Raw genomic sequence first — 26057 nt, forward strand, 5'->3', positions numbered from 1 at the left:
ACGACGGCTTCCTTCGTAAGGTATTACTAAAGGTATTCTTACGTTATATCAATTCAAGCTATAGAGTAGAGGTCCCGGTTGACGTCCGCTGCGTTAATACAAGTTGCTACTTATACCTCTACGGCTTCTCAGCGCGGTTTTATACCTCACAGATCCTACGATACGATATCGACCATAGCACTGTTAAAGGTAGAAGATTGGGGGGCTTAGGGCTAGGATTCAGGGGAGGAAAGTGGAAGCGTATTAGATAAGGCAGCTAGGGGAGGACTCGACAGTTTAGAAAGATGTCAGATGTTAGTGTTAGATGCCAGTGCCAGAGCCAGCGATGCCCGTGCCCGATGCCAGTGCCAGAAGCCCGTACATTTCGAAGTCGAATCAGTCACTCGATATACCTTACAACACGCCCACAAAGCCCTCTACGGAGGCATTCGACAAGGCTTTAGGGGAGGACAGTTTAGAGACACGAAGGAACAAACACCCGCTCGAAGCCTACAAACCAGTCACTCGATATACCCTACAGCAAGTCATCTCGGAAAGCCCTACTACGGTAGGCACATACACTCATTACGTCCAGAGCACTCTTCCCGATTTCCCTACGAACGAACGAGGTTTACGGGTTTTAAGGAGGCTTCAAAGCAGGACACAGGCAATTGATTCATGGAAAGCTACAGCTACAGTCCCAGGGGGGAAGCAAATAGGTCTTCGCTGCAGGGGGAGTGTTGGAATTCAGCAACTCAGCCCTGTTATGCTTGGCATGAACTATAAGTAGCAGTACTCCTCCATAGAAAAACAACAAGCCGTCATCAATTTCATCAATGGCGAGTTGTTGGCCACGAGAGATCTGTCTTCTTTCCCTTTCCTTTTTCCTTCTTTCTCTCTTCTCGACACGACCCAGGGAACGATCAAGCGGATGCCTTCATGCAGGGGACGGATCGTCGTTGCATGCATTGAAGATATTTTTATCACTTCGTATGCAGTGTAGCGTTCAAATAACAGAGAAGCACGTCCAGCGTTCACCGGAGGGAGTATTATAGTATCTACAAATGAGAACTGGGATTCAATTCCGGGAGGATGATGACTATGAATACGAAGTCACCAGATGAAGTGAGACAGAGAAGGATCGAGAGTTTGCGCAAGATACGAACAAGTTCGCCTGAGATGATGTGAGATGCGTTCTCGGAATTCGGTATTCATGTAGGCGTGAAAGATTTATAAGAACCCACAATGCTTATGATTTAGAACCCAGTTACACCCAGATATTCCCTCCCAGATCACAGATAGTCTCCCACAAGTCTTCCACTTCTCTCAAATCATCAACATGATCCCGGGAACCATCATCGCCACCCTCCATCTCCTCGCAGCCGTCACCGCTACTCCTCAAGGTAGCGCAACTCCTCCGACTCCTCCCCCATCTACCACCACCACCACCGCCACCCCAAGCTTCACTCCCGTCGGCGTCGAGTATTATCTCCAAGCTCAACCTCTCAACGAGAACCCAAGTGACGTCGTCAACAACTACGTCTCAACCTACCATTCCGGTGCGGGCACGAATAACGTCACGCTCATCGCTCAGAGCGCAGCCACCAAGGCTTTCCTGAACCCAGTTGGCGGATACCAGGAGTTCGACCTCGGAACGAGCTATCCGTGGGGGTTCGCCATGGGAGGGGAACTGGGGGTGGAAACGGGAGGGGCAACGGCGATCAAGGGGGCCTATCTTGTATCTATCGATGTTGGTGTCGGTGATGCCGGCTTCTCCATTCCTAGCACGGAGGTTGGATTGACGTGGAACAGTACCGCGTTTGGAGGCTGGCTGGCGTGTAATATCACGGGGCAGACGACCGGGTTGCAACTGTTCTGGTTGAACAGGACGGAAGAGAGGAGAGGGAAAGCGCCGGAGGGCTGTGAGAGGGTGAAGCTGGCGCCGGAGTATTTTTAGAACGTCCTCTGTGAGGGGAGGCGGAAAGGACAAGGTAAGCAAATAGTCGAAAGGAGAGGGTTACAGGAGGAAATTGGGATGATAATAGCAAACTGTGTAACAGGTATGGCAAAATAAAAGCAGGGATAATCAAGTAATACGTTTCGGGGGGTTTTCCCGATCTTAGAGCATGGCATAGCCCGAAGAAAAAGCACAATCCAATCACCGCTGATACTACCAGTGACAGACCACGGACACGACATTATACTTTGAGCATGTCTTGTACCATGGCGCCAAAGTCCATAGATAAGTATAAGTCTTCCACCAAGCTGTCCTCGAGCATAGCATCGGTCCAAAGCTGGCCCTGGTACTGCTCATGAATGTATCATTCCCAAGTGTCCGACATACAAAATCCCGAGATCTACATCGCGCACAACGGCGGTGGCGACACCAGACTTCGCGACAGCTACGCCCGGCGTACCACTTCCATGTCCTGGCATACAAAAAGTAGTGCGAACCCGCCGCCACCGGGACTCATCTTCCTGTACATGCTCGAGTGCCCAGACGTCGGCGGGGATACAATTTCCGTCAACACGGCGGAGGCGTACAAGATACTTTCCCGGCCTTGTGCGGAGAGGTTGCAGGGGTTGAAAGCTGAGCATAAAGTTGGCACGGGTGTCAGTAGTGTTCTCCCTGTCGTACGAACGCACCTCGTCACGGGAGAGAAGTGTCTCGTCGTCAACCAGCTATGTCCGTCATTGTCAGATCAGATCAGCTTCCCCGTCCCCCATGCTGAAAATATGGTCTCACTTGCCTCAAATACTACAATCATCATTGGCTCCAAGAAGGAAAAAAGGGACACTCTGCTCAAGTTCTTCTTCGAGCATCTCGCCTATTCCCAACAATGTCAGGTCCGGGTTCAGTGGACAGTCCGAGGACACTGTCGTCATCTTTGATGTAAGTGTGTCTCTCATCCCACTCCACATCCTGATTTTGCCGCTCCATCTAGGAAACCATACCCGAATGCAAGCTGACTATCCCTCAAGGAACAGAGCCACGGCGCACTCGGCCATCTTTGACTTTGTCGACGTACGTACCGCCTCTAGTCTTTCCCTCCCTCCCCCCCACACAGGAATGATGGCTGTAAGACCAACGCCGCCATCTCGCACGGCTGTCTCCGGCAGCGGAGAAGCTTTATGAGACGACACTACCCGAAACAGCGGGAAAATGAGGAGGATTCTTGCCCTCTGTGGCGGTAATGGAGCCATGAGTGTTGCTCGGGCGGAAGCTTCGTCCAATATGACCTCGTCAGCGAACAGTTTTATATGCATATGCGTGGCTCTAGCTTTGAGCTGACTTGCTGTACGGATGCCAAAGCTTTCGGTTATAGGATTGTTATGTTTGTGTTTTGAAAGCTCCTATTAGAGTACCTGATGAGTATATATTATCATAAGTCGGCCAAGATGCGTCCTCCAACTCAAAATATGTTCAAAATCGTAGGCCTAAACATTACGCGATCGCTTGGCATCCGCAGCGATTGATGATGTGCTATTGTTGAGATGCCATCCATGCGCTAATTTCTCAGTTGTTCCACTCACACGGCCGGCAACCCGCCGAAGTACCCGTTTACAGAAGCCGATGGACGAACAGGGTGGCCAAAGCTCGTTCGCTGTTTCGCCCACTTTACTTTATTCCTTTCACCACCATTTGGACTTCCCCAACTGGCCCACGCCCTGAGAGACTCCAGAGGCTGCAGCGCCACCCGCAGCAGCCGCAGCACCGCCGGCAGCGGCACCAGCTCCCATAGCACCCTTGCCAGCGTCTCCAACCGTACTCGCAGCCGTCGACGCATAGCCCTTGCCATTCTCGTCTTTAACTTTTCCTTCCCCACCGGAGTTTGAGCTGGCTGAGTCGGAGTCGTGGGATTGCGAGACCTTGATGGTGCTTTCGGTATCTTCGGAGTCGGCATCTTCTTCGGTTTCGTCGACGAAGGGATCTTCGGGTCCTTCTTTCCTTGGGCTTTTCTCTTCGGGCTTGCTACCTTCTTCCTGTTTTTCTTCTCCAGGTGTCCGGAATTCCTCTTCTTCTATCGTGTCATCATCCGACTGGCTTCGGTCTTCCTCATTTTCCTTGCCCATTCCATTTCCAGGCTTCTTGTCAGGGACATCTTGCTTCTCCTCTTCCCCCTTAGCCCGGTCACCACCGACCATGTTTGCCGCTCCGCCAACGCCTTTGCCAAGGAAAGAAGCCCCAGAGGTTACACCTGAAGCTGCGCCGCTGGCCATTTCGCCGACTTTACCGCCGGCATCTCCTCCTAGACCCTGCGAATTGGGAACATATTTCTCTGCTTCAGCGGCAGCATTGCCTACGGTTGATCCAGCCTGAGAAGCCGCAGCTGTAGCAGAAGTAGCGGTGTCGCTGAGTGCAGCAGCAACGTTTGATGGGGCGGAGGCTGGGTCAGTGGTAGACTCTTCAGCTTTGGACTTCAAGTCGTTGGCGGTACTGGTTCCTTCGGAAGCTGCTTTGTGGGCAGCGTCGGCCGCTTCTTCGGTCTTCTCTAGCGCCTCTTTGGGCGTTTCCTTATCATCATCGGCCGCTTGTTGGGCCTTCCCCGCGGTATCCTCTGCGGTTTCTTTAGCATCATCTACTGTCTTCTCAACCTGTTTCGTCGTCTCCTTTGGTATTTCCTTAGCATCCTCGGTGGCTTTCTCGACTTTCTTCTCAGTGTCTTTGGGAGCTGCCTTCGATTGAGAGGGGGTGGAACCCCCATAGCCAAAGTGGGGAAGATAGCTACTATAGCCCGCAGGTGTCTTCTCTGCGTCAGTCGCCTTGTCTTGAGCTTTAGCCGCGGCTTTGCCGGCTGACTCGGTCGCTTGGTTTGGCACCTTCTCAGTGGCTTCCTTTGCTTTCGCCTGTCCACTCGGAGCTCTCTTAGGGGCTGCCGGCTTGGTTTTCTTTGAGGATCCTCCAAGACCAAATGATGGGATGTAGCTCGTTACACCACCAGCTGCGTTTGCGGCTGATTTCGTAGTCTCACTAGCCTGCTTCTGGCCTTTCTCAGCTAGCTTTGTTGGGTCCGTGGCAGCATCTCCGACATTTTTCTGAGCGTCGCCTGCGATGTCACCCACCTTATTGGAGGCATCGCCCACTTGCTTCTTCGTTCCTGTTGTTGTCCTTGACAAAGTCTTTGAGGGGTCTTTTTTAGCGTCTTGGGAAGTCTGTTTTAGATCCGTGGCCGCTTGACTTGGGTCTTTTGTTGCCCCAGCAAGCTTCTTCTGCGCGCTCTCTGTCCTCTTCAGTGCAGGTCCCGCCAGCTTCCCCAAAGATCTCCTTGCACTATCGGTCTTCTTCAAGGGTGGCTTGACGGCCTTACCAACACCCTGCTGAAGCTTTCCCGCTTGCTTCCCGACGTCATCGGCAGTTTCTGTTCCCTTGCCTGCTGCTCCAAATCCTGGAATGTAGCTGGTGGGTATATAGCCCGCAGCTGTTGCAAGATAACCAGTCGGCGCTGCGGATATTGCTGTGGATTGTGCTTGAGTGAGTTTGTCATCGGCAGCGACCTGGCCTTCGACGCCGCCAGAGCGAGATAGATACGTGGCTTCCTTGGCGCGCTGCAGCAGTGTTTTTGTGGCTGCATCGACGGTCTCATTGGCAGTTTTGCTGGTATCAGCAACTGCGCCTTGAGGGTTTGCAGCTGCGTCCTTGGCGTCGCCTGTAGACGGAACTGATGGGCGCGAAATGTATAGCTGCTCGACGGCCCACTGCATGAGGCCTTTCTGCGTCTTCGCCTCAACCTCCTTCTCCATGGCCGTGGCTTCTTTGTCCGCGTCTGCATCGCTGATATTCTTGACCTTGTCCGAGGGCTCTCTCCCGTCAGAGGATTCTTTACCATCCAGTCCAATGCGCTTTCCGTACTTATTGTAAAGTTCTTTACCGAGTCCTTTGCCACTGGCTTTCTCGTACACTTCTCCGGCTTGCTTAACGTACGTCTGCTTCTTTTCTTCTTCCACGATTTTCTCGAAGGCCTCTGCTTCTTTAGCGACTTCTTGCTTGTCGAGATCTTCAAAGCCGATTTTCTGCAGGATACTACCTACCAGGTACCTACAGCAGAATTGGGAGTCAGTATTCTGCTTTTGGGTCAAAACCTCAGATGCGAGATAATGCTAAGGGATGGGAAGTACTCCTTTACCCTGAGGCGAGACTTGCAGCGCAGATAGTGATATCGATCTGGGCGAATTATCAAAAGGTACGTACCTGTACTTTAGATGTCCGTTGACTGTCTCGCTGACATCGACATTCTCCACTCCTAGAAGGCCAGAGACCGGCATAAGACCCGCGACTCCGTACTGGATGCTTGAGGTCCGGTAAAGGAAAGCCAAGATGTAGTCGTTCTCTGAATAGACATTGACTAGTCGACCACTCACAGCTGTGCGCATAACGCGCCAGGTGCCAACATCGCTAGGTATGGGGGATCCGATCAGTACTGCGGATTCAACCAGTCCAAAAGCCTTTCGCTTGGCCAAAGAAGTCAGGCAGGACCAAATAACGCGTGCTCCCAACGAATATCCTACAAGGGTCACAGGTCGTTCGCCTTGGGCGCGGTTGATGAGAAGGTTGGCAAGCACTTTTCCAGCTTTGTCGGCGCGAGTTTTGGCCAGGCTGAAGGGGTTGTCAACCACACGGGCGACCTTCACTATGGCCATAGGCCACATTGCTGACATCATTTCGGCGAACACGGTCCGCTGGATCATGGCAGACTGGGCATATCCATACGCTGCGCTGGAAACCATAGTGTCAATACTTTGTCCTAGATTCATTAATGCCTCGAGCTCGAAGCGGAGGGCAAAGACTTCGGCAGTAGGCGTCAGGACGCGCCATGGTGTCACAACCTCCTCTTTCTCGAGTAACCAGCCAGATATCGCGATGATTACGCGGAGACGGCGAGTGTCGGTAGCAGCTTCGATGGATTCATCATGCTCTTTACGTTCACCATGGACTGGAAGGAAGGCAAAGTCTTGCACCTCTGCTGAGATATTCTGCATCATTTCGCCGGTCATACGCCCTCCGTAAGCTCCAAATAGACTGCCGACTAAATAGGTGCTGCCAGCGACGGTGCCCAGGTAGCCTGCTGCAGCGGTAGCTCCGAGACCGAGGCCCGTCATCACGCTGCCGACACCTGCTGCCATCTGTTTGCATCGCACTCGATCAGAAAATTATCAATCAAGATACTGGGGACGGTTAGCTTACCATTGGAGCAGCCATGCCGCCTGAAAGCCCCACGACGGCTGCGCCGGCTATCTGGGCAAGCCTTATCTTCCACTTGCGCGAGTTCTCGCTTTCCTCTGAGGTCTTTTTCAACAGCTCCTGGTCTGCTTGAATTTGCTTAGCAGCTTCCAACAAGCCCTTTGCCGTCTTCTCTTCGTCATCGCGCAGGTAGTTAAGACCAAGCTTCATACTTGATGTTAGATAAAGTAGTAGCACCCGTGATGCAGCGTTGTAGTGCTCCAAGCTCAGAAGTATCAGGAGTATCGAGTGGAGGACAAGTGTACGTTTCTGCATAGGCAATTTCGTAAGTGGTGTTTGGATCCGTGGGAACAATTGTTCGAGTTTTGGCGGTCTATACTCTCCCTGCTTTGCGCCGGTATCGATTTTCTGGACTGGTCTTCCTTCTGTTATTGGGGTAGTCGTAGTCTTTGATCCCTGCGTTGAGGCCTTTGCCTTCTGCTTCGACGTAGTCTCCTTCGAATTGACCGCTTCACCCACGCGCTGTATGACAACCTCTCGCCAATCATCGAACCATTGGAGGGCATTCTTCTTCAACTCCTTGACCTTGGGTGTCGCAAGCTCTTTCTCACGTTCCTCGCGCGCCTTGTTTTCCTTGTCGTATTGGCTGACATCAACAGTGCCGGGGTCATAGTCTATGTTGGCGAATCTTTCTTCTTCACTCTGGCCCTCTTGACCGAGGTCTTTCAATGTAGCTGCAGCATCAAAGTTGCTCTCGATCATCTTCCGCATAGTCTCAGAAATGCTTGCAATAAGTAGAGTGAGATCTGCCCGTTCAGACTCTGACAAGAAAGACTTTAGATCCTTCTCCTCCTCCGCGACTTTGTGCGCCGGCGTATCCTCATCCTCCACTTTGTACGCCGGCTTATCCTCATCCTCCTCTTTTGCATCTTGTCGTTTTGTACCGGCAGCTGTAGACTTCGCAGCAGATTCTGAGGACTTGCGCGGTGCTAAGGATGGCCTTCTTGATTGAGAGGCTGGTGATCCATCGCTTGTCTTCTTTGGGCCTAGCTTTGGAGGCTTTGGTTTCTGGTCGGCGCCTGTTGGATTGTTCGCGGATGATGACTCTTTGCGTGGTGCCACGGAGGGTCTGTGTGCTGGCGACGGCGCAGGAGATTGGTCGTCAGTCTTATTAGGAGGGAGCTTAGGAGGCTTTGGTTTCTGGGCGGTGTCCGTTGGCTTGGCGGCCGGTGCGGATTCTTTGCGGGGGGCCGCAGAGGGTCTCCGTGCTGGGGAGGGTGCTGTAGTTTCTGTTTCCTTGACGGCGGCCGTCGACGCCTTGCGAGGTGCCAGAGAAGGCTTCCGATCCGGAGCGGCGTCTGTAGCTTTGACAGCAGGAGTCGATCCTTTACGCGGTGCTGCAGACGGCCTGCGTGCTGTAGAAGGCGCTGGGGACTCGGCGGGTTTGGTGGCAGGAGTTGGGGCCTTGCTGGGTGCTAAGGATGACTTGCGCTCAGGAGCGGCATTGCTAGGCTTGGCCGCAGGGGTCGACGTCTTGGGAGGTGTCTTAGCAGGGTTCGGTTTCTGCGAAGGCGTGGAAGCCGCATTGCTCTGTTTGGGTGGGGGCTTGGGTACATCCTTTTGTGGTTGGGCAGTAGCTGCCTTGGCTGGTGTAGTGGACGGTTTGGTCGTGGGAGTTGAGGACTTAGAGGGCGCTGTTGTAGGCTTCTTCGGGGCGGTCGTCTGCTTGTTTGCTGTGGGGGGAACATTCTTCTTCTTAGGAGGCAGTTTAGGAATCTTCTTCTTCTGTTCCGGCATCGTTTAATGGAATAATATTTGGTGGTGAAATATGCCTGTGGCTGGTGAAGCTGCAAGACTAAGAGTATCCAAAAGGGGATTGTTTGCCTTTCCAAGGAAGTGGCAGTGCGGGGTTGCTAAGCGCGTGACGCGCCTGCCAAAATGATATCATACAACAATCTACATGTACTATCACGCCAAGGCCAGCAGCAAATCCATCTTCTCGCCTTTCCAATATCTACAGTCTATTTACTTTGTCTTCCCTATGAAAAGAGAGACTGTAGAAGAGCGTTGCTTACTACTCCTTTGCTTAATCTATCCTAGGAAGTCACTGATCTCACCATGGGTGTGTGCAGCCAACATAGCAATGGCTTATCTTCCTACTGTTGTACTATCTCGACCGATCCAAGGGAAGATTGGAATAATTGGGATCAATAGTCGGGCAGCTCCCGTACCCTAACGATGCCTCGTCTGGTCGTTTAATCCTGGATATACTGAGAGAATTTCGGAATTCTCCGTACACCAAAAAGTGACTGCGTTCGAAAATGCCGTAGAAACGGCACCAAACAGGTTGAGATGTTTCCGTGACTTGGATTTCTAAGCAACCCTTTCTTGCTCCCTTCACTGCGACTTGTAACTTCTCAAGGCACTCTTACGTCAGTGGAGAATCCAGCCTGAGCACATACATTTCGATCTTCAATATCTTTTCCAGAAACTTCTGTTGCGATTGGCTGGTTCGATACGATAACTTGCCGCTCGTTGATACAGAACGTAGAGGTTTCGACCTTCAGTCCTCAAATGTTCAACAAGTGGATCATCTCAAGAACCCCTGTTAACTTCCTCTGGTCGTGGTGCGACCGTTCATTCCTATTTCGGGTGCATAAGGTGAGCTAGGTCTCTCGAATGAGACAAGGTTGCGCCTAGTTTGCTTACATTGGTAGGCTGACCGACACTACAATGCCGAATGAATTCATAGCGGGCAAGATTGTCCACACGAACCTCTCGACTGCGGTGCGAAAGACCTCGCTTCTATGCTAGCTGTTATTGGCATTGAATGCCATGTCTATCTCTTCTTTGCTGATGAACAGATACCGTTAGCTGCTAAATTTTGTTGAACGCAGAATCCGATCTCAGCGCATGGCCAGTGTCAGAGCAAGGCTCGCTATTCAATTCAATAGCCAACAATCGGAATTTCTTATGAAATTTTCTTCGTCGGGATGGCTCGGAAATTTCAACGATAATGAAGAGCAGGACTAGGATGGGAAGGGGGGGAAAGACCCCACTGGGCGTGACCTGGAAGCCTCGATTTCGTATAGCGTGTTTGTGAACAGGAAGGGAACTGACGGAATATGTTTTCGTAGTAGGAATAGAAGCCTCTCCCAACATGAGGAGTAGCTACCTATCTCGGAATTGTCGTTCTCGTTGTCGTTCTACTGTCACCTTGGAAAGCTCAGCCCTAATTGTCTTCTGTTCTGTCGACGCTTTGAAGTTCCCTACGCTCCTCTGAGACCAAGCCTTATCTCCAATTCCAAGCAATAACCCAACGAAACTGTTTCAAGAATGTACACGATCAGATCCATACCCGGAAAGGGACAAGGTATGTTTGCCAACAAAGATATCAAAGCAGGTAGTCGCATACTCGCCGACGAGTTGCTGCTCTCGATTGCAGAGAGCAAGATAGATGAAGGCATTGGGGAAAGGATAAGCGTGTCTCTTCACGGTCTGCCTCCGGAACAGCAGCAGCAATTCGAGACATTGCACTGCCCAGATCACCCCACCTGGACGCCTGCGGTGAGCAGATTCCTAGCGAACTGTTTTGAGGTGGAAGCCCCGGGATCAGGCATATTCTTGAAAGCTTCACGCATCAATAACTCTTGTTTTCCGAATGCTTTTTTCTCGTGGAACCAAAATCTGCACCGCCTGACTGTTCACGCTATGGTGGATATCCCCATAGGTGACGAAATCACAGTCTGCTACATCTTTCCATTCTACTCTCTGCAAATTCGCCGGGACTTGTTCCGCGAACACTACGTGTTTGAGTGCGACTGTCCAGCTTGTCACGTTGAAACCGGAATTGGCCGACGCGGTGAGTTGCGTCGTCGAAGGATGGAAACCCTCTATATGGCCATCGATAAAACCAATGATGGTCCCAGCAACAACGACCAAAAGGAATTGGAAATGGTCCTTGAGTTCATCAGATTGGCAGAGGATGAACGATTGGACGGCCAATTCCTCTCGTGCATATACAGTCGTGCAAAGAAATGTTATGACGATCGCGGTTCAGAGCAATTGGCGCTGGAATATGCGGAGATGGAGGTTGAGACGAATATGCGACTCCTTGGCGACGACCACGCCGTGACGCAGGAGAGCGCGAGGGATTTGGATGAATTGAAGACTAGGCTGGCGATGGTGCAGCAAACGGAGGAGAACGGTGAGAACTTGGGGGCTTTGTGAAGAAAGACAGCTAAGAGCGAGGGCCGAAGTCTGGGCTGTTTATTGGTAGGGTTGAGTATGAATTGATGACATTGTCAAATAATTACGAGGATGGCAGGCCATGTCTCGGGCACCCTGTTGCATTCAAACTATTTGCGCACGCGTCTACGGGTTCTATCAAGTTTGCTAACACTGAGACACGGTTCCTGATTCTATGAAGCACCGTCATCACCATCCGAATTTACGCCGAATGAATGCTTGTCTCTGAAATAGGTACATCGTTCAAGGCCTGCAGTACTCTCATGCCCAGTCTTATTCCCTGTGTAAGAATCGTGGGTCGAGAATATCCTTCGATGCAACCATTGTTCGGTTTGCCTTCCTGCTAGTTTTGCTCGTGACAGCCAATGCGCAATCTTTCAGGATCTTAAGCATCAGCGGAAATGTTACCGGCATGACACAAAATGTTACAAATACCGGCCACCTAGCGGCGTTGGATGATAGTAGTCGCTATCCTTTTCGTGAAAGGATTTCCAGCTTGTCATCTTTAGAATTTGAGGCACTTCGGCAGGGGTCATTCCGATGTTGTTTTCGCTGTTCTGCCTTTCGGAAACTCTTATCGCAGAAGTGGAGATAACGACACAGTCCTCTTTCCCAAAAGGCTAAACCCGTCTCCTCTGTCCCAGTGCTCGCAATTCAAGTAGCACTTGCTGCTTTCGTGCCATCATTGCTATTCGGACCTACGTCCCGAGACTCTGTTCCGATGACTGCCGATGGATCGTCAGACTTCAAGGGTCAAAAACGCAAAAACTTGGGCCGAGCCTTGACCGTTGTAGAAAACGCCATGTACTTCTGCGCTGCAGGACTAACTATTTTCGGTAACCCTGGCCTCCCGTTTCAAGTGCTGCAGAGACTGCATTATCAGTGTTGGTATACCAGCAACATGCCATCTCAGCCATCTTTCGACGTCAGCATCCATTTCCCCCCGGGGTCGAGTGCTTCCTTAGCACCCCCACCTAATTCGGTGCTCTGTACTAATACGAGTTGCAGCCTGCAAGGTTCATCCGCTCACAGCAGATTACACAACCGAATCAGGCAAGGCCAGTAACAGACGTTCGACGAAAGGATGTTATCCGTGTCAATGAACTTGCTTATGTAGCCATTGAGAGGACTCTCGTATCGAGTGAGGAGCCGGACTTTCCATACGTCAGGTTTCGAGGTCGCAGCGTCTTCGATGATATCGAGTGAGAAGTCACTGTTCGCTATGACAAAGAATGTCGAAGTCGGAACGTTTACTAAAACTGCAATTGTCTTCGATCGTGTATTGATAGTCCTGGGGTTTCCCTTTTGCATTTGCGGTGGTTGCATACAGGACTTCCTTCAAGGTCAAACTACTGGATGTCGACATATTACTTAAAGACATTGGACTTCTGAGCACGCCGTTCGAGCTGAGGTTCTATAGCGACTATCTTGGTGAAGGAATGCGCGAGGCTCACGAAAAAGGCTGTCGAGCACGAAAAGAAGCTGAATCTGTGCCTTCCCTAATCGTGGAATTTGCGGAGACTATCGAAACATTAGTAGTGAAATCAAGGGACTTGTGGGGGTTTAAAGTAGTCCTGAGGGTGGAGTTCATTGATTCTGATGGAGATCCTGAATTGATGGAACTCGGACGACGGGCCAGTATTGGACAGTAACGCCAAATGGTGAGGGCGGAGTATCATTAGATGGTTGTGGAATGAACGTTGAGCCTGTTGTCCTGAACCTTGTGCTTCGATGTATCAAGCAGCGCGAGAAGCTTAGGAGGATTGATTCGTCCGCAAGACCGCCCGCCCAGCTCAGCCCTGCGAATTACAATGGCGCACTCTGTCGAGTAATGTCGCATCCTACTGCTTCATCATTCATTTAATTGCCACGAATTGTCAAACAGATAGTCTTCGTCATCGACAGGTAACAGCTAAGACCAATCCGATTCACGAAGCTCAAGAACGTTAAGACAACATAGATAATACCAGCTCTCTTCCGATTTAAGTCTCCGTTTGAATGCAATAAAAGGGGAATAGACCTTCGGCCATCAGATGCACTCGTCAGTATCTTCAGGACCGACTGGTATATGTCGTAAGATCATTGTGCTCGACGCTCTTGTAGCTGAACATCCTGAGCCTCATTGTTTCTTCTTTTGTTGGCGCCTTTGTTCTCGGCATTGTCTCGACACTTTCATTAATACTCTCAGAGTTTGCTCAATTTCAATTTGCTCAATTTCTTCACCACACATCAAAGAATCACGAGACTTCTACTTACTGATTACTCGTTACCGATTATAGCGAGCAGAATGTCGTCTATGCCCGACCAAGCAGGCTTGAAATGGGTGGAGGGTACATGGGGCGAACAACAACCGCGATGGACCAAGGAGCCATCGCTGGATATCGTCCTCCAAATTGCTTGCCATCACCTTGGCTTGGCTACTAGCCCAGAGACCACTATTGCTTTCCTCAGCCAGGGTGGATTCAACAAACTCTTCAAAATTACCTGCTCAATTGGCAATTTCGTCATGAGGGTCTCCTTGCCTGTGGATCCCTTTTACAAAACCGCTAGCGAAGTGACCACCCTTGACCTCATACAGCACCACACTACTATCCCTGTGCCAACTGTGATCGCACATGATGCTTCCAATGAGAACGAGCTCGGCTTTGAGTGGATACTTATGGAATACGTGTCTGGAATTACGCTCGATGAGGCTTGGACCACGATGACATGGCTTGAGAAGTGCAAGCTGGTGGAGAGAATTGTCGATATATCATCGCAGCTGTTCCGGCTACGAAGTGAAACCATTGGCAACATATACAGAGCAGATGATCCAGTCCCCAACATTTCGGATCGGTCGATTCCAGATGATCATGGAATAAGTTCGAAATACATGATGGGTCGAATCGTTTCCATGCCCTTCTTTTGGGCAACCCGCTTGTCACTGGATATCCACCGAGGCCCGTTTAAGTCTAGCACGAATTGGTTGATGACAAGACTGGCGCTTCTGAAACATGACACTGAGCAGCCACTGCCTTCCGACGCCGACTCCGATGACGGAGAAGAGATAGACTTGAATAGGGAAATGATCACACTGCTTCTTCAATTTATGCCGCACTTCTTCCCGGCTGACGTGGAAGAAAGTGAGGGCTTTGGCCTCCGTCACGATGACATATCACGCCGGAATATTATGGTCGAACCTTATACAGGAGAGCTCACCGCACTCGTTGACTGGGAATGCGTTTCGATGGTACCACTGTGGAAAGTCTGCCAGCTCCCGTGGGTTCTAATATCACGCGAACGTACAACCGAACCTCAAAAGCATCGTTACACACACGAAGGCAACGAAACCGATGAGCTGTACTTTATTCATCTCGAGGAGTACGAAAAGACATGTCTCCGACAGCTATTCTTCGAGCATATGGCAAAGCTCGAGCCGGCCTGGATGGAAGTACATCGCCTGTCGGAAGCAAAAGCAGACTTTGACTATGCGGTTGAGAATTGCGATTGTGAGATACATCGCAAGCAGATCAGGACATGGTTGGAGAATGTGGCTGCTGGTAAAGAGCAGGATAGTCTTCGAGCTTTGATGTTGAAATGAAATTGCAGCGTACATACCTGAGCTTAGACCAGATGCCTTAGGTTCGCTGAAGATTTCGGTCATACATGATCTTAGCGCAAGGAACATCAGCTTTGATTTGACCCTTTTTGAGGCATCTTTCTCGTTCGGAACGTCTCCACTTGGTACCTTAGCGCCACATCCCTAGACAGACGAATGCCCTTATAATTTGAGATACCTCTAAAGATTACTGAAATCAATCAGAATGTTATTTAGGTTCGGTCTTCACGCTTTTGATGTAATTCTCAGGTACTTGCAATTCGTGACCCTCTCGGTATGCGACCTTCATGATCACGGTGGAGTCACGGGGCGTACGACCTTTAAGATACATTCGTTCTGTAGGTGTGCGACCAACAAGCCACCGTGGTCTTTGCTTGAATTTATGCCGAGTAGGTGTGTTGCCATTCTGCAACATTACTTTGCTGCTTGGAAGGCTCAAGCAATCACGAATAAACGAATTTATTTGGGTAGCAAGCCGACATTGCTTGTTGCTTTGCGCTCAAGGGATCGAAGTCATCATGATGCAGTTCTGAAAGCTTGAGCAGATTTAGAGTAATAGACAGTACCGAAATGGACTTTTACTATTGTGAGACCAATTTTGCTCGTCTAATGTTACCTCGGTCGTAGACTTTTGGGATTCGGCCTACATTAGTGTAGTAAGCTGCGCTCATACAAGCCTTGAACGGACATGAACTCTCGATTGGACATGCCTTTGTAGCTAAGCTTCGGTCAGATATCTGGGGTTCGCTGACAATTTTCCGTCGCTTAGCAAGGTCGCCCTGCCCCCAGCCATCGACATTAGATGATCCTATTCTTCTGCAGTTCCGCGCGAACTTCCGCAGGCGTCCAAGCCTCTTCTTTGACCGGCACCAAGGCGATGGAGAGCGACTTCCCTGCAAAATCTCTTCAACGAAGTGATGAGGGTCCCCCTGTTGATCTGCACGTGCAGGTTGTAGCATCGCGGATCTTTAGTAGTGACCGTTTGCATGTCTAAGCGGAAATTGCGGGTCTTGTAGACCGTAGTCTCAATCGATGGAAAGCCCGTGAGTTTTGAGTCTGGGATATTCGCAATGAACTCTTCGAGTTCGTTCTTAGCTTTCCCCATGGTTTCTGCCTGTGACCGATCGGTGCTGATACCATACTGAAGAGCGTCTCTTCTGCTATTTAAATAGCTATCAGGGAGTGACGAAAGTGATGCGGATCCATCTTAGTGTTGAGGAGGACCGTGTTGGAGTTGGTGTCATTATGCCTATTGTGCGACTGCATTGTGCACCTGCCGACCAAGTGACATAAATAAGGGCTTCTCATAACGTAGTAGCAATAATGCTCAACACTTCACACTGCAGCTTTTTCTGGAAGCTTACCCAAATTTTGAAACTTCTCAATGCATGCTGGTGTTAGGTTCGCGATGACTCTCAGCAATAGCTTGCACGCTACCGAGTTTGGAAATTCTCCCAATTCTGTCCTTGAAGCTAGGTGCGGCGCCGGAGCCTGAGCCCCGTCCATTGCAACCTTTTATATTGGAGCTCAAGTGGTGACCATGAATCCGACACCCCCCCGCGCTTTGTAGCGCTCCTCTAAATCTCATAATCTTGAAAGCTAAAGCCAGAGGAGTTGAATTCTACTCACGGCCGCATGTTCGCTTCAGGTACCCATGACATTGGAAAAGTCTAGGACTTGATCTGGAGGGGCTGATTATCTCGTCGAGAGATAGGGCTGCGCTGATTGATCGATAGAGCGCGGAAGAATGGGTCAATATAGCTAATACGTTGGTCCGTATGGCACGGAAGACTGTGAACGCCCCAAGCAAGATTTGGGTTTTTAGGACAGTCATCATCTTCAGTTCTGTGTTGATGTTGAAATTCAGTCGCACGAAACGGGACTGAAGGTTTTGACTGCGCTTATCTAGAGCGAGTGATGGTGGCGGTTGGGTGAGTCCTTTGATTTGTGACACTTGAAGTTGTTTGTTCTGTCAACACACTGTTTCTCTGTGTTGGACCACTTGACGCTTCGCATAAATATTTCCTCGTCTCTTACTCACTACTTCCTATTTCAAACCCCAATCGCTCGGTATTCATGACCACGAACGGTGACATTGATCGTCACACCACTGAAATATCGATATTACCACAGTGTCAGGGCCTCCACTCCTTCATAAGTTCTCGTTTCCCCATCTACACAATGTCCAGCACCACAGCCAAGACTCCACAGGGCGACCCAAAGCATGGCGGCGCTCTCTTCCGACTTCCTCGTGAGATTCGAGATGTCATCTATCGACGTCTGGTCAAAGGCCGCTATCTAACCGACAAGCGATCAGCCCACAGTGAGGGTTCCGACAAGGAGGGATCCGACAGCGAGTCAGATGTCGACCAGAACGCCGGGCCAAACTTATCCATCCTTCGAGTCTCAAAGGCCGTCGGCCATGAAGCTGTGGAAATCCTGTATTCGGACAGTGTCTTTCGATTTCCCATCGACTTCAAAAGCCCTAGAGACGATGACGAGGACGGTAAGCTCTTTCACCTCAATCACCTGAAGAAAGTCACGCCTATGATGAAGAATGTCTACCTCGATGTCGACGGCGCGTCGATTAGATGGGCTGGTTGGTTCGAGACTCGGTATAGTCCTATGTGGGCGCGGAAACTTGAACTAAGTTTCGGGCCTACCATCGACCTCTTTGGAGATGTAGACATCAAGCGTCGAACTTTACACATCAGAATGTCGGAATGCTGCGCAAGAATGCTCGAGGGGACGTCATTCGGCACCATTTGCCAACGACTCAAGAGTTTAGTCGGCTTCAGCGTTGCTACTGTCGAGGTCATGCTCTCGCGTGACGTGCCCCAAGCGCCTGCCTGTTTCGGATTCAATAACGCGGAACAGACTAGACGCGCTCGCGACTTGATGCGCTACATCACACATAAGATAACAAAAGAGCTAGAACCCGCCTTCGGACCCGCCATCTCTGGTCTTCAGTTGGATGCTGGCAACATGCCTATTCAAAAGAGAAACTTCTCCGAGGGCGGCGATACCACTTTGGTCGGGTTTCTTGAATTCCATCCAGGCAAGCATTCGGTCCAGGAATGCACCGCGGAAGAGGAGAGATTGCAGTGAGGCCTCCAGGGGTGTATCTATGGGATCATGAAAGACACGGTCTCATGGAAGGTATGGACCATAGAGGCGATAGTGAATAGATAGCTTGCCTTGTAGCAAGAAGCTAAGCAAAATGTCATTCAGTGCTTTTATCTTTTCGTTATTTCCACCACGCAGTCATTGTGAGTGCAACCACCAAATCAAAGATCTCCACTCTCGTCCTTTTTTCCTCCCCAGACAGCCAACTCTCTGGCATCTGAATCCATCCATGTTTCATGCTTTTGAATATCTCTACGATCAACTCATCGCCTCTTCCCGCTTCCGCCACCTTCTTGACCCATATTTCGTCATGTTCTGACAGTGAATCAAGCTCCGGTAATACGAGCAGCATCCTTGCTTGGTCGTGCAATCCCTTTAAATCTGCTAGGCCAGGCGATGCACGCGGATGACCTGCTTGGTCTCGTGGCAGGTATGTTGGCATGAGCATGTCATTTACGTCGGCCCCGAGGCCTTTAAAAACGGGGAGCCCAGCTGGTCGTGTCCGCTCAGATGGGAGCTGACGGCAATCGAACGAAGGGTAGAAGAGGAGTAGCGGTATGGGGTGGGGGAAGTCTGAAGGGAACCGACTTGACCAGTCCGACTTCAACTGTGGTGGTGATATCGAAAGAAGGAGATTTAGTGCTATGTTACCGCCACTGCTGAAGCCTGAGATGGCGATACGAAATTTATCGAGGTCGATATCACGCTTCAGCCGAAGTTGTTTATCCCCTTCGATCTTTTTGGCAACTGATTTCCGTAGCTCGGTGTAGCCGGGCGCCCTTGCATCTAGGACCGCGCTCAAAACATCCCCAGCATCTTCTAACGCTGCAGGATGCTGGCTCGCTGGTCCCATACAGTAGTCTACGGCCACAACAATGCAACTGAGCTCTCTTGCGAGCTTGGCGCGAAACGGGGTCTGTTCATGACAAGATCCAAGTACGAATCCCCCGCCATGGAAGTCAACGACCACGGGAAGGCTTCTGGCTCTGCCCTCATCAAGTATGTCTGGAACAAAGACATAGAGCGGGATAGTATATTTTGAGCGGGATGGCAGGTTCAGAAAGAAGGGATGTGGACCTTCTGGGGAGGTGATGCGCAAGAACTGAAGAGGGACGGCTCACGAGAGCCTTTCGCCATTGAATATCGAAAGGTTGAGACAGGAGATTTTTAGCTGACATGATGATGATGATGATGATGATGAAGACTTCTAACAATATTCGTTGCAGTTCTGTATATGAAGTAGTAAGTAGATTGAGTTACAAGTCAATCAATCCACACTTTCGACGTCACGAGTATGGCACCTCTCAAGCAGTGTAAAGTCTTGGCATGAGGATCCAGTGAGGTTTGCACTAGTGCATTCCGGGCTAGCGCTTGGCGTAGCCCATAAACTTCAATGCCACTGGCAACTGTTACCACCAAGTCCCCTCTGCAACTGTCTCCTGATCCTGATACCTGCGTGTAGTGCGATCGGAACCAAGGTGATGCTGACTGCGATGACCACTTGAGCAACTTGCAGCGGCAACAAAGTCCGCCCAAGACGGTTCTGTAAAATACCAGCGCTTTGTTTCTTGATCCCTGCTTTGAAGCCATCGATCAGCTTGCAACCTCTCCATCGCTGACAGGTTAGCATTCGGCGCTATAGCGCCTTCTTCAAAAGACATGTATCTTGCCCCTGTTGTCAACTTCATCCTTGAAGCTATTCCCCCGAGGTAGACCGTATTAACAGAGCCGAGCTCCCAATGGGAACTGAGATTCTCTGACAGATATAAGATTTAGCATTTCACTGTATGTATTGGCGACACTTACGTTGGGACGGTCGTGGCTCAGCAGAGTGACTTTACGATATCACTTTGAAATTTCTTGTTGGACTCCGAAGACCGCGAAGTACACACCCTCTACTTACGTTTAATATGTCGACTGTAAGTATAGACTTCAACCTCCCATATATTGATTTTAGCGACTGACCGACGAGCGCAGAAATGCCTTATCAATGCACCAAGTTTTACATCTCGAATGGCCACTCGTGGGGGGCTTTTGGAACTAGACTCAAACGCAATAATGAACTTGGTCTCGGTCGATGGATGTTCGAGTGCTCGCAAAACGTTCGCTATGAGCAACATCCGTGCATTTTGCTTGCCTTACAAGCTTGATTCCTGGGTACGCTCTTCCAGTTCCCCCTCCTGGGTGATGTCGTCAGCAGAGAGGCCAATGCAACGTCGTCAGACTCGGCTAAAACATGTTAGGAAACCAGCATTCGGTCAAGGTCGGCATGAGACTGGTCAGGCGTTCTTGTTCACATGAAAGGGGAAGCTAGTACTCGGTGAAGGTCGGGGTGTGACTGGAAGCCGGTATTGTTGACACTTTAGGAGCGAACATTGCCGGCTTGAGGTCGAAGAGCACGGATGATGGACACTCTCGGCTTTCCACAAGAAGGGGACTCCTTACTACAAAAAGCCCCCAATCCCGCCTTCTGTCCCTCCTTCTTCTGATAATCAGCATGTCTACCTTCCTAAGGCCCACTTCCTTTCGATGATGACGATGGTACATCCATTAGATCTTCCTCCAACAGATTTGCCTCAAAGGTTCGCCCGCCTAGAACTGGATAGCCAGCATGGTGTTGCAAGCGAACAGACCGAAGCGGATCCCCAAAATTCGTCACCGCGCATGATCGCTACCGATGTTCGACAACAAGTCGGATTTCTGACCCTACCACGTGAGATCCGCGACCAAATACACCTCAACCTCATAGTCGTGGAAGATCCAATACAGTACGATACACATTTCAAAAGCTTGTCTCGGAGCGACACCTTCACGGACAGGGTGATAATGTGGATGTTTGAAGTTGCCTTAAACACTCAGATCGCACGAGAAGCCCGCGAGACTTTCTACCAACACAACACCTTCCTCATCTACACCCATGACATCCCGGCCCTCCTCAGTGCAAAGGTCCATACTGTGTCATTTGGAGCTACGGATGGTGTCGAGCCAACAACTCATAGCACACCCTTCGAGGCTGGCGCGTGGGTGAGGAAGCTCGCAGTCCGCGTGGGTTGGCATGCATCAGGCGGCTGGTTCCCCGATGAGTGTTGCCGAAATCCTGCCCATGATCTACGAACCTTGCTAAAGTCGGACGGCTTGCGAAGTGTGATCGTTGACGCCAAGTTCGGCGCTTGGTCCTATGGCTACCCGCAGGGTATCGGGTGGGACTTGTTGGAGGAGATGAACGAGAAATGGGGAAAGCAATTCAAGACCTACAACGATCAAACGTTGCGGAGTGACACTCATCGGTACACAAGTGACAGGCGGGATCTCAGCGATAGATGGCTGCTAGAGCATCAGCGTAGCCAAGTGGCAGAGGAGGCGAGTGCTGAGGGTGGAGACGATGAGCAAGTGGACGTGGTTGAGGGTGAAGAAGTAGAGCTTTGGGGAGAAGCTGAGACTGAGACTGAGGATGGGGATGAGGATGAGGAGGAGGAGGAGGAGGAGGAGGAGGAGGAGGAGGATGAGGGAAGGCGCGGAAAGATACTCCAAGAGAAGAGGAGGAAGAAGATCGAGAAACAGATGGGGACGAGGAGGAAGCAAGGTTGGCGGAATTGACTGGAATTACGCAAGAGCTGTATAAAGGTTGGTAGAAGAAGTGGACTATGTTGCTCGGGGCGCGAAGGCTGTAATCGTAGGAGTCAGATAGCTTAGTGTAAATGATTCAAATTGTAGGAGATCAAAGAAAGAGAGGTGAAGGACGGGAGGTGTCCCCCTGACTTGGGGTTTTCTTTCAGAAGCAAAGAATCATTTCAGTCCATGTCATCCTTTCATAAATGCTGCGCCAGTAACTCGTGAGCGATGCTAGGATGCTGAGGCGGCGCCAAAAGCCGCAAACGCCAAGAGTCCTGCCTTGAGACCTCGGATAACGCCCCGTTGATTGGGACATTGCGCTTACAACAGTAGAGCTGTTCGGAATGGCACCTGGCCTGAATCTTTATTTGAGGTACAAAGCCTCTACCATGCTTCCTTTCAGTTCAACGTCTCCGCTCTCAGAAGACAATTCTACACTACTACGTGTTCTATCTACACGTGACGAGCTCGATAAGGCTCTTGGCGAGCTCGCAGAACAGGCAACTTGCACCGAGTTGCTCCGAAATTACAGACCTAAGTATGCTAGAAACCGGATTACGATAACGTTCTGCAACCGTAACCGGGCTCTAAAGGAAGCCGTCTACTATGACAAGCCTACTTACAACGTATCATTGAGGATGTCAAAATCTGTTGGTTATTGGTTCACAGCCGCCTCCCAGCCACTTTGTCGGATCAGCCACCCTAACAGGATATACATCAGACGTGCCCAAGGTGGGCTTGGGCAGGATAATTCAAGCATTCTCATCATCGCATGTCTGATTTTTCGACAGTGGATGCCCACAAAATGAAGCATACAGCCGCTTCAACCAAACAACTGGTTCTAAGCCCTCCAGGCGCACAAATAAGGTCAAGCTCTGCTATCCGCCTCCTCGTCACATGGGATGAAGCAGGCAAGCGATCAAGAAAAGGGGTCAAGACATGCCGCTGTAAGTTCTACGCGTCCAGATAATTTTCAAGACCAGCAGACGAGAGATGAAACCGAGTATCCACAGTTCATGCAATGTTGTCGGATCAGCGAAGCTAGGTAACCATGCTCTCGGGACGGACACAGCTCCCACGGTCCCGGTTCGGCACCACCTGAAGCCCTTACTCAATGTTGGCTAATACTCCACTACATCATCCGGCAGTACCTTTTAACTGTGGCTCCGGTGTGATGGTAGAGGCAGGTTGCAAAGATGGAAATAGGAATGTTATATCTGCAGTAAGGAAAAAGACTTGTATACACGACATCAACATAAGAATAACACCCCGCGCGTCCTCAAAGCATCATCAATGCAGGAACATCTTTTTGGATGTACATCATGCATGTTATCAAATAGTTATCGTGCAGCATGCATAATCACGCTTCAAGGGTTCAACGATTCCAGCATGTCACTGGCTAGCCGTATTTTCTTATCTTCAATTTTGTCCCACACTAGGTTTGTCATTCATGTTAGTCGCCAGGCTTTTGTACGACCTTGTAAAATCTGTTCATGCATGCGAGCGATTCCTGTACAGCTACGGATATCCTGGACAATCCGAATAAGACTTAATCTGTGCAGCGGACCGTGGCAGACATAGCCCTGACCTCTTTTAAAGACCGACACTCCATTGACTGAAGGAGTTCATTTTCAGACCCCTTTCCTTCCAACATTGCATACCACCCTCACCACATCAGCATCATCCGTTACCCCAGCAATGACACCTCCCACGGCTCTGGCCAGTGGCGCTAAGGGAGTCAAAATGAATAGCCTTAGTAAAGACTTCGAATCCATCACCATCACGGGATACTACACCCGGGACATCAGGTTCCCAGTATTTCACATGTCTCAATCGCTGGCGGCAATCTTTCTGATCAATCGTATAGACATCTTTACAAGATGAGGGATCTGATGCCATGAATGGGGCGGTTGACTTCTCAAATCCATACTGTGTACTACAGACTAATTCTGAGTATGAGGGCCATGGTGTGGTCAGTCCACAGCCTGCCAGCGGTTTTGCTGTCGCCCATTTGCTGACACAATTTCAGAGCTTCACCATTGGGCGAGGCAACAACCTCGTCTGCGCAGCTATCGACATGCTTGCTCCACTGCTAGTGAACCGATCTCTAGCATCCCTGACATCGAATATGGGCAATACATGGCGCTATCTAGCCTCAGACTCGCAGATGCGCTGGGTAGGCCCTGAAAAGGGTGTTGTACACCTCGCGCAGTCTGCAGTCGTCAACGCCGTTTGGGATCTCTGGGCGAAATCTCAGGGTAAACCTGTTTGGCGTCTGGTGGCAGAGATGTCGCCAGAGGAGTACGTGCGCTGCATCGATTTCCGATACATCACTGATGCACTCACGCCTGAGGAGGGTATTGAATTGCTTCGTAACCAGGAACTTGGGAGAGCTGAGAGGTTGAAGGAGGTGGAGGAGAATAAAGCCGTTCCTATTTACAGCACCTCAGGTATCCAGAACATCGAGTCCCTAGACTAAGCTGCTTGCGTGAAATCAAAGATACTAATCCTCGTCTAGCTTCATGGTTAGGCTACTCAGACGAGAAGATGAAAGGCCTCCTAGAACAGTCCAAGGCTGAAGGGTTTCACCAATACAAACTTAAGGTCGGGGGTGATCTCGAGCGGGATCTTCGTAGATTGAAGCTCTTCAGAGAGGTCAACGGCTGGGATGATATCCTTATGCTAGACTCGAACCAAGTACACCTTTCAATCATCTACCCACCCTAGCCCCCTCAAATCCCTTGATTACCACTGACCATTTTATTGTAGATTTGGTCCGTGCCCGAAGCAGAATCCTACATCGCCCACCTCGCCCCATTCAAACCTCTCTTCATCGAAGAACCCACCTCCCCTGACGACATCCTCGGCCACGCCACCATCCGCGCCGCCCTACGCAAATACAATATCAAGGTTGCCACCGGTGAGCATTGTCAAAACCGCGTCATGTTCAAGCAATTCTTGCAAGCCGAGGCGCTGGATTACGTCCAGGTGGATGCTTGTCGTCTTGGTGGGCTGAATGAGGTCATGGCTGTTATGTTGATGGCGGCAAAGTTTCACGTTCCGCTGCATCCGGTAGGCTATGTCGCGTTCTTTCTAATGGGGAATCGGAGCCGCGTTCGAACGTGATTTCGGCGTGCTGATTGCTGAGGTGGTGGGTTCTCTAGCACATCGGCGGCGTCTCCCTCCCCGAGTACTCCCAACACGTCATCACAATCGACTACCTTGTCGTTAGCGGGCGCCGTAGCGTTCTCGAGTACATCGACGCCTTGCACGAACATTTCTACCATCCCGCACAGATCGCCAATGGGTTTCATGTCACGCCCACGGCGCCCGGGTACAGTGTTCACATCAAGCCGGAGAGCATGGATCGCTTTAGCTTCCCTGGAGGGAACGGCAGTTGGTGGAAGGGTAAGGAAGCTGAGAAGCTTTTGAAATTAGAGAGGACGGTGGGGTGGAGGCCGGAATTTGGAAAACCCCAAACGGAGGTGGTGGATGTGCAGTTGAAGGGAAATGATGCTGCTTTTGCTAACGATGATGGACGAACGTGAAGGTTATCGGGCTGATCTCCTGGTGGGTTGGCTTTTTTCCTTTGTTAGTTCCGAGTCTCGCTGGATTCCACAGCGTCGTTTCCCTTTTCTTTCCCCTTCATTCTTCTCTTTAAAAGATTCTCAACAATCTGTATCAGCCACTTTGAGGTCTCAACGACGGCTCATAGCTTTCGATCGTTGAAACCCTCTCCGTGGGCTTCATTTTGATGTCAGGTTTTCAACAAACATGACCGGGGCGCTCAACCGCCAGTTACTGGAAAGCCATAGAACAACATGTGGCACAACCATACTCATTCAGCGCACATGCAATAGTTCTCCGCACATGGAACGAGTAGTGACTGCGACGCGTGCATAAGTCTACAAGACTATTAAACAAAGTATAGTAGCGAATTAAACTACTTGCTTTAATTGCTCGAATGAACGTGCTCATCTGCTCATCCATGTCTCTCTTTGCTAGTTTTCCACGGTATCCGTGGCAAGCGATAGTATTCACCCTGATACCCGCATCCCACGGATCCAAAGTCCCGAAAACAGCAGACATCCCCTCTTGGAATCAGGCAGTACGAACCAGCGTCCGACGGCAAACAATCAGCGTTTTTGTGCAAACATCAGCATATTATTCCATGTCTTGGTCACAATCATCACAGTAGCCTGGAATTGTCAGTCACGGATAGAGGTAGTAGTGCAGATCGTATCATTGTCATCTCGTCTCACCACGAGCGATTTTTACCTTGGCCACTTCCACTGGACCTGGCTGCTCTGTGTG

General features: G+C 50.4%; 11 protein-coding genes across 11 annotated transcripts; 7 read left to right on the forward strand and 4 right to left on the reverse strand.

Annotated features, from left to right (window-relative positions):
- Positions 1 to 1318: 1318 nt before the first annotated feature.
- HO133_008243 (uncharacterized protein) lies at positions 1319 to 1936 on the forward strand (the record flags this gene model as incomplete). Its single annotated transcript, XM_037299111.1, has 1 exon — positions 1319 to 1936. The coding sequence occupies one exon, from the start codon at positions 1319 to 1321 to the stop codon at positions 1934 to 1936; it is 618 nt and encodes a 205-aa protein (XP_037156447.1).
- Positions 1937 to 2177: 241 nt separating this feature from the next.
- Positions 2178 to 2750, reverse strand: HO133_008244 (uncharacterized protein; the record flags this gene model as incomplete). The annotated part of the gene is made up of 3 exons (XM_037299112.1): positions 2178 to 2285; positions 2341 to 2661; positions 2730 to 2750. 3 exons carry the CDS (start codon positions 2748 to 2750, stop codon positions 2178 to 2180), a joined length of 450 nt encoding a protein of 149 aa, XP_037156448.1.
- An 862-nt stretch (positions 2751 to 3612) lies between these two features.
- On the reverse strand, positions 3613 to 8956 carry HO133_008245 (uncharacterized protein; the record flags this gene model as incomplete). The annotated part of the gene is made up of 3 exons (XM_037299113.1): positions 3613 to 6016; positions 6170 to 7101; positions 7163 to 8956. The coding sequence occupies 3 exons, from the start codon at positions 8954 to 8956 to the stop codon at positions 3613 to 3615; spliced, it is 5130 nt and encodes a 1709-aa protein (XP_037156449.1).
- Positions 8957 to 10495: 1539 nt separating this feature from the next.
- On the forward strand, positions 10496 to 11389 carry HO133_008246 (uncharacterized protein; the record flags this gene model as incomplete). Its single annotated transcript, XM_037299114.1, has 1 exon — positions 10496 to 11389. The coding sequence occupies one exon, from the start codon at positions 10496 to 10498 to the stop codon at positions 11387 to 11389; it is 894 nt and encodes a 297-aa protein (XP_037156450.1).
- A 919-nt stretch (positions 11390 to 12308) lies between these two features.
- Positions 12309 to 12613, forward strand: HO133_008247 (uncharacterized protein; the record flags this gene model as incomplete). The annotated part of the gene is made up of 2 exons (XM_037299115.1): positions 12309 to 12332; positions 12416 to 12613. The coding sequence occupies 2 exons, from the start codon at positions 12309 to 12311 to the stop codon at positions 12611 to 12613; spliced, it is 222 nt and encodes a 73-aa protein (XP_037156451.1).
- A 16-nt stretch (positions 12614 to 12629) lies between these two features.
- On the forward strand, positions 12630 to 13059 carry HO133_008248 (uncharacterized protein; the record flags this gene model as incomplete). Its single annotated transcript, XM_037299116.1, has 2 exons — positions 12630 to 12686; positions 12751 to 13059. 2 exons carry the CDS (start codon positions 12630 to 12632, stop codon positions 13057 to 13059), a joined length of 366 nt encoding a protein of 121 aa, XP_037156452.1.
- Positions 13060 to 13694: 635 nt separating this feature from the next.
- On the forward strand, positions 13695 to 14987 carry HO133_008249 (uncharacterized protein; the record flags this gene model as incomplete). Its single annotated transcript, XM_037299117.1, has 1 exon — positions 13695 to 14987. The coding sequence occupies one exon, from the start codon at positions 13695 to 13697 to the stop codon at positions 14985 to 14987; it is 1293 nt and encodes a 430-aa protein (XP_037156453.1).
- Positions 14988 to 15213: 226 nt separating this feature from the next.
- Positions 15214 to 16110, reverse strand: HO133_008250 (uncharacterized protein; the record flags this gene model as incomplete). Its single annotated transcript, XM_037299118.1, has 2 exons — positions 15214 to 15341; positions 15840 to 16110. The coding sequence occupies 2 exons, from the start codon at positions 16108 to 16110 to the stop codon at positions 15214 to 15216; spliced, it is 399 nt and encodes a 132-aa protein (XP_037156454.1).
- A 1076-nt stretch (positions 16111 to 17186) lies between these two features.
- HO133_008251 (uncharacterized protein) lies at positions 17187 to 18113 on the forward strand (the record flags this gene model as incomplete). The annotated part of the gene is made up of 1 exon (XM_037299119.1): positions 17187 to 18113. One exon carries the CDS (start codon positions 17187 to 17189, stop codon positions 18111 to 18113), a length of 927 nt encoding a protein of 308 aa, XP_037156455.1.
- A 139-nt stretch (positions 18114 to 18252) lies between these two features.
- Positions 18253 to 19309, reverse strand: HO133_008252 (uncharacterized protein; the record flags this gene model as incomplete). The annotated part of the gene is given in 2 exon segments (XM_037299120.1): positions 18253 to 19233; positions 19253 to 19309. The coding sequence occupies 2 exon segments, from the start codon at positions 19307 to 19309 to the stop codon at positions 18253 to 18255; spliced, it is 1038 nt and encodes a 345-aa protein (XP_037156456.1).
- A 1354-nt stretch (positions 19310 to 20663) lies between these two features.
- HO133_008253 (uncharacterized protein) lies at positions 20664 to 25291 on the forward strand (the record flags this gene model as incomplete). The annotated part of the gene is made up of 9 exons (XM_037299121.1): positions 20664 to 21714; positions 22074 to 22475; positions 22535 to 22690; positions 23422 to 23558; positions 23611 to 23715; positions 23773 to 24193; positions 24262 to 24440; positions 24513 to 24815; positions 24908 to 25291. 9 exons carry the CDS (start codon positions 20664 to 20666, stop codon positions 25289 to 25291), a joined length of 3138 nt encoding a protein of 1045 aa, XP_037156457.1.
- Between the last annotated feature and the right edge of the window lie 766 nt (positions 25292 to 26057).

Source organism: Letharia lupina (assembly GCF_014066315.1).
Source record: "Letharia lupina isolate WasteWater1 chromosome Unknown contig_4, whole genome shotgun sequence".
Lineage (NCBI taxonomy): Eukaryota > Fungi > Ascomycota > Lecanoromycetes > Lecanorales > Parmeliaceae > Letharia > Letharia lupina.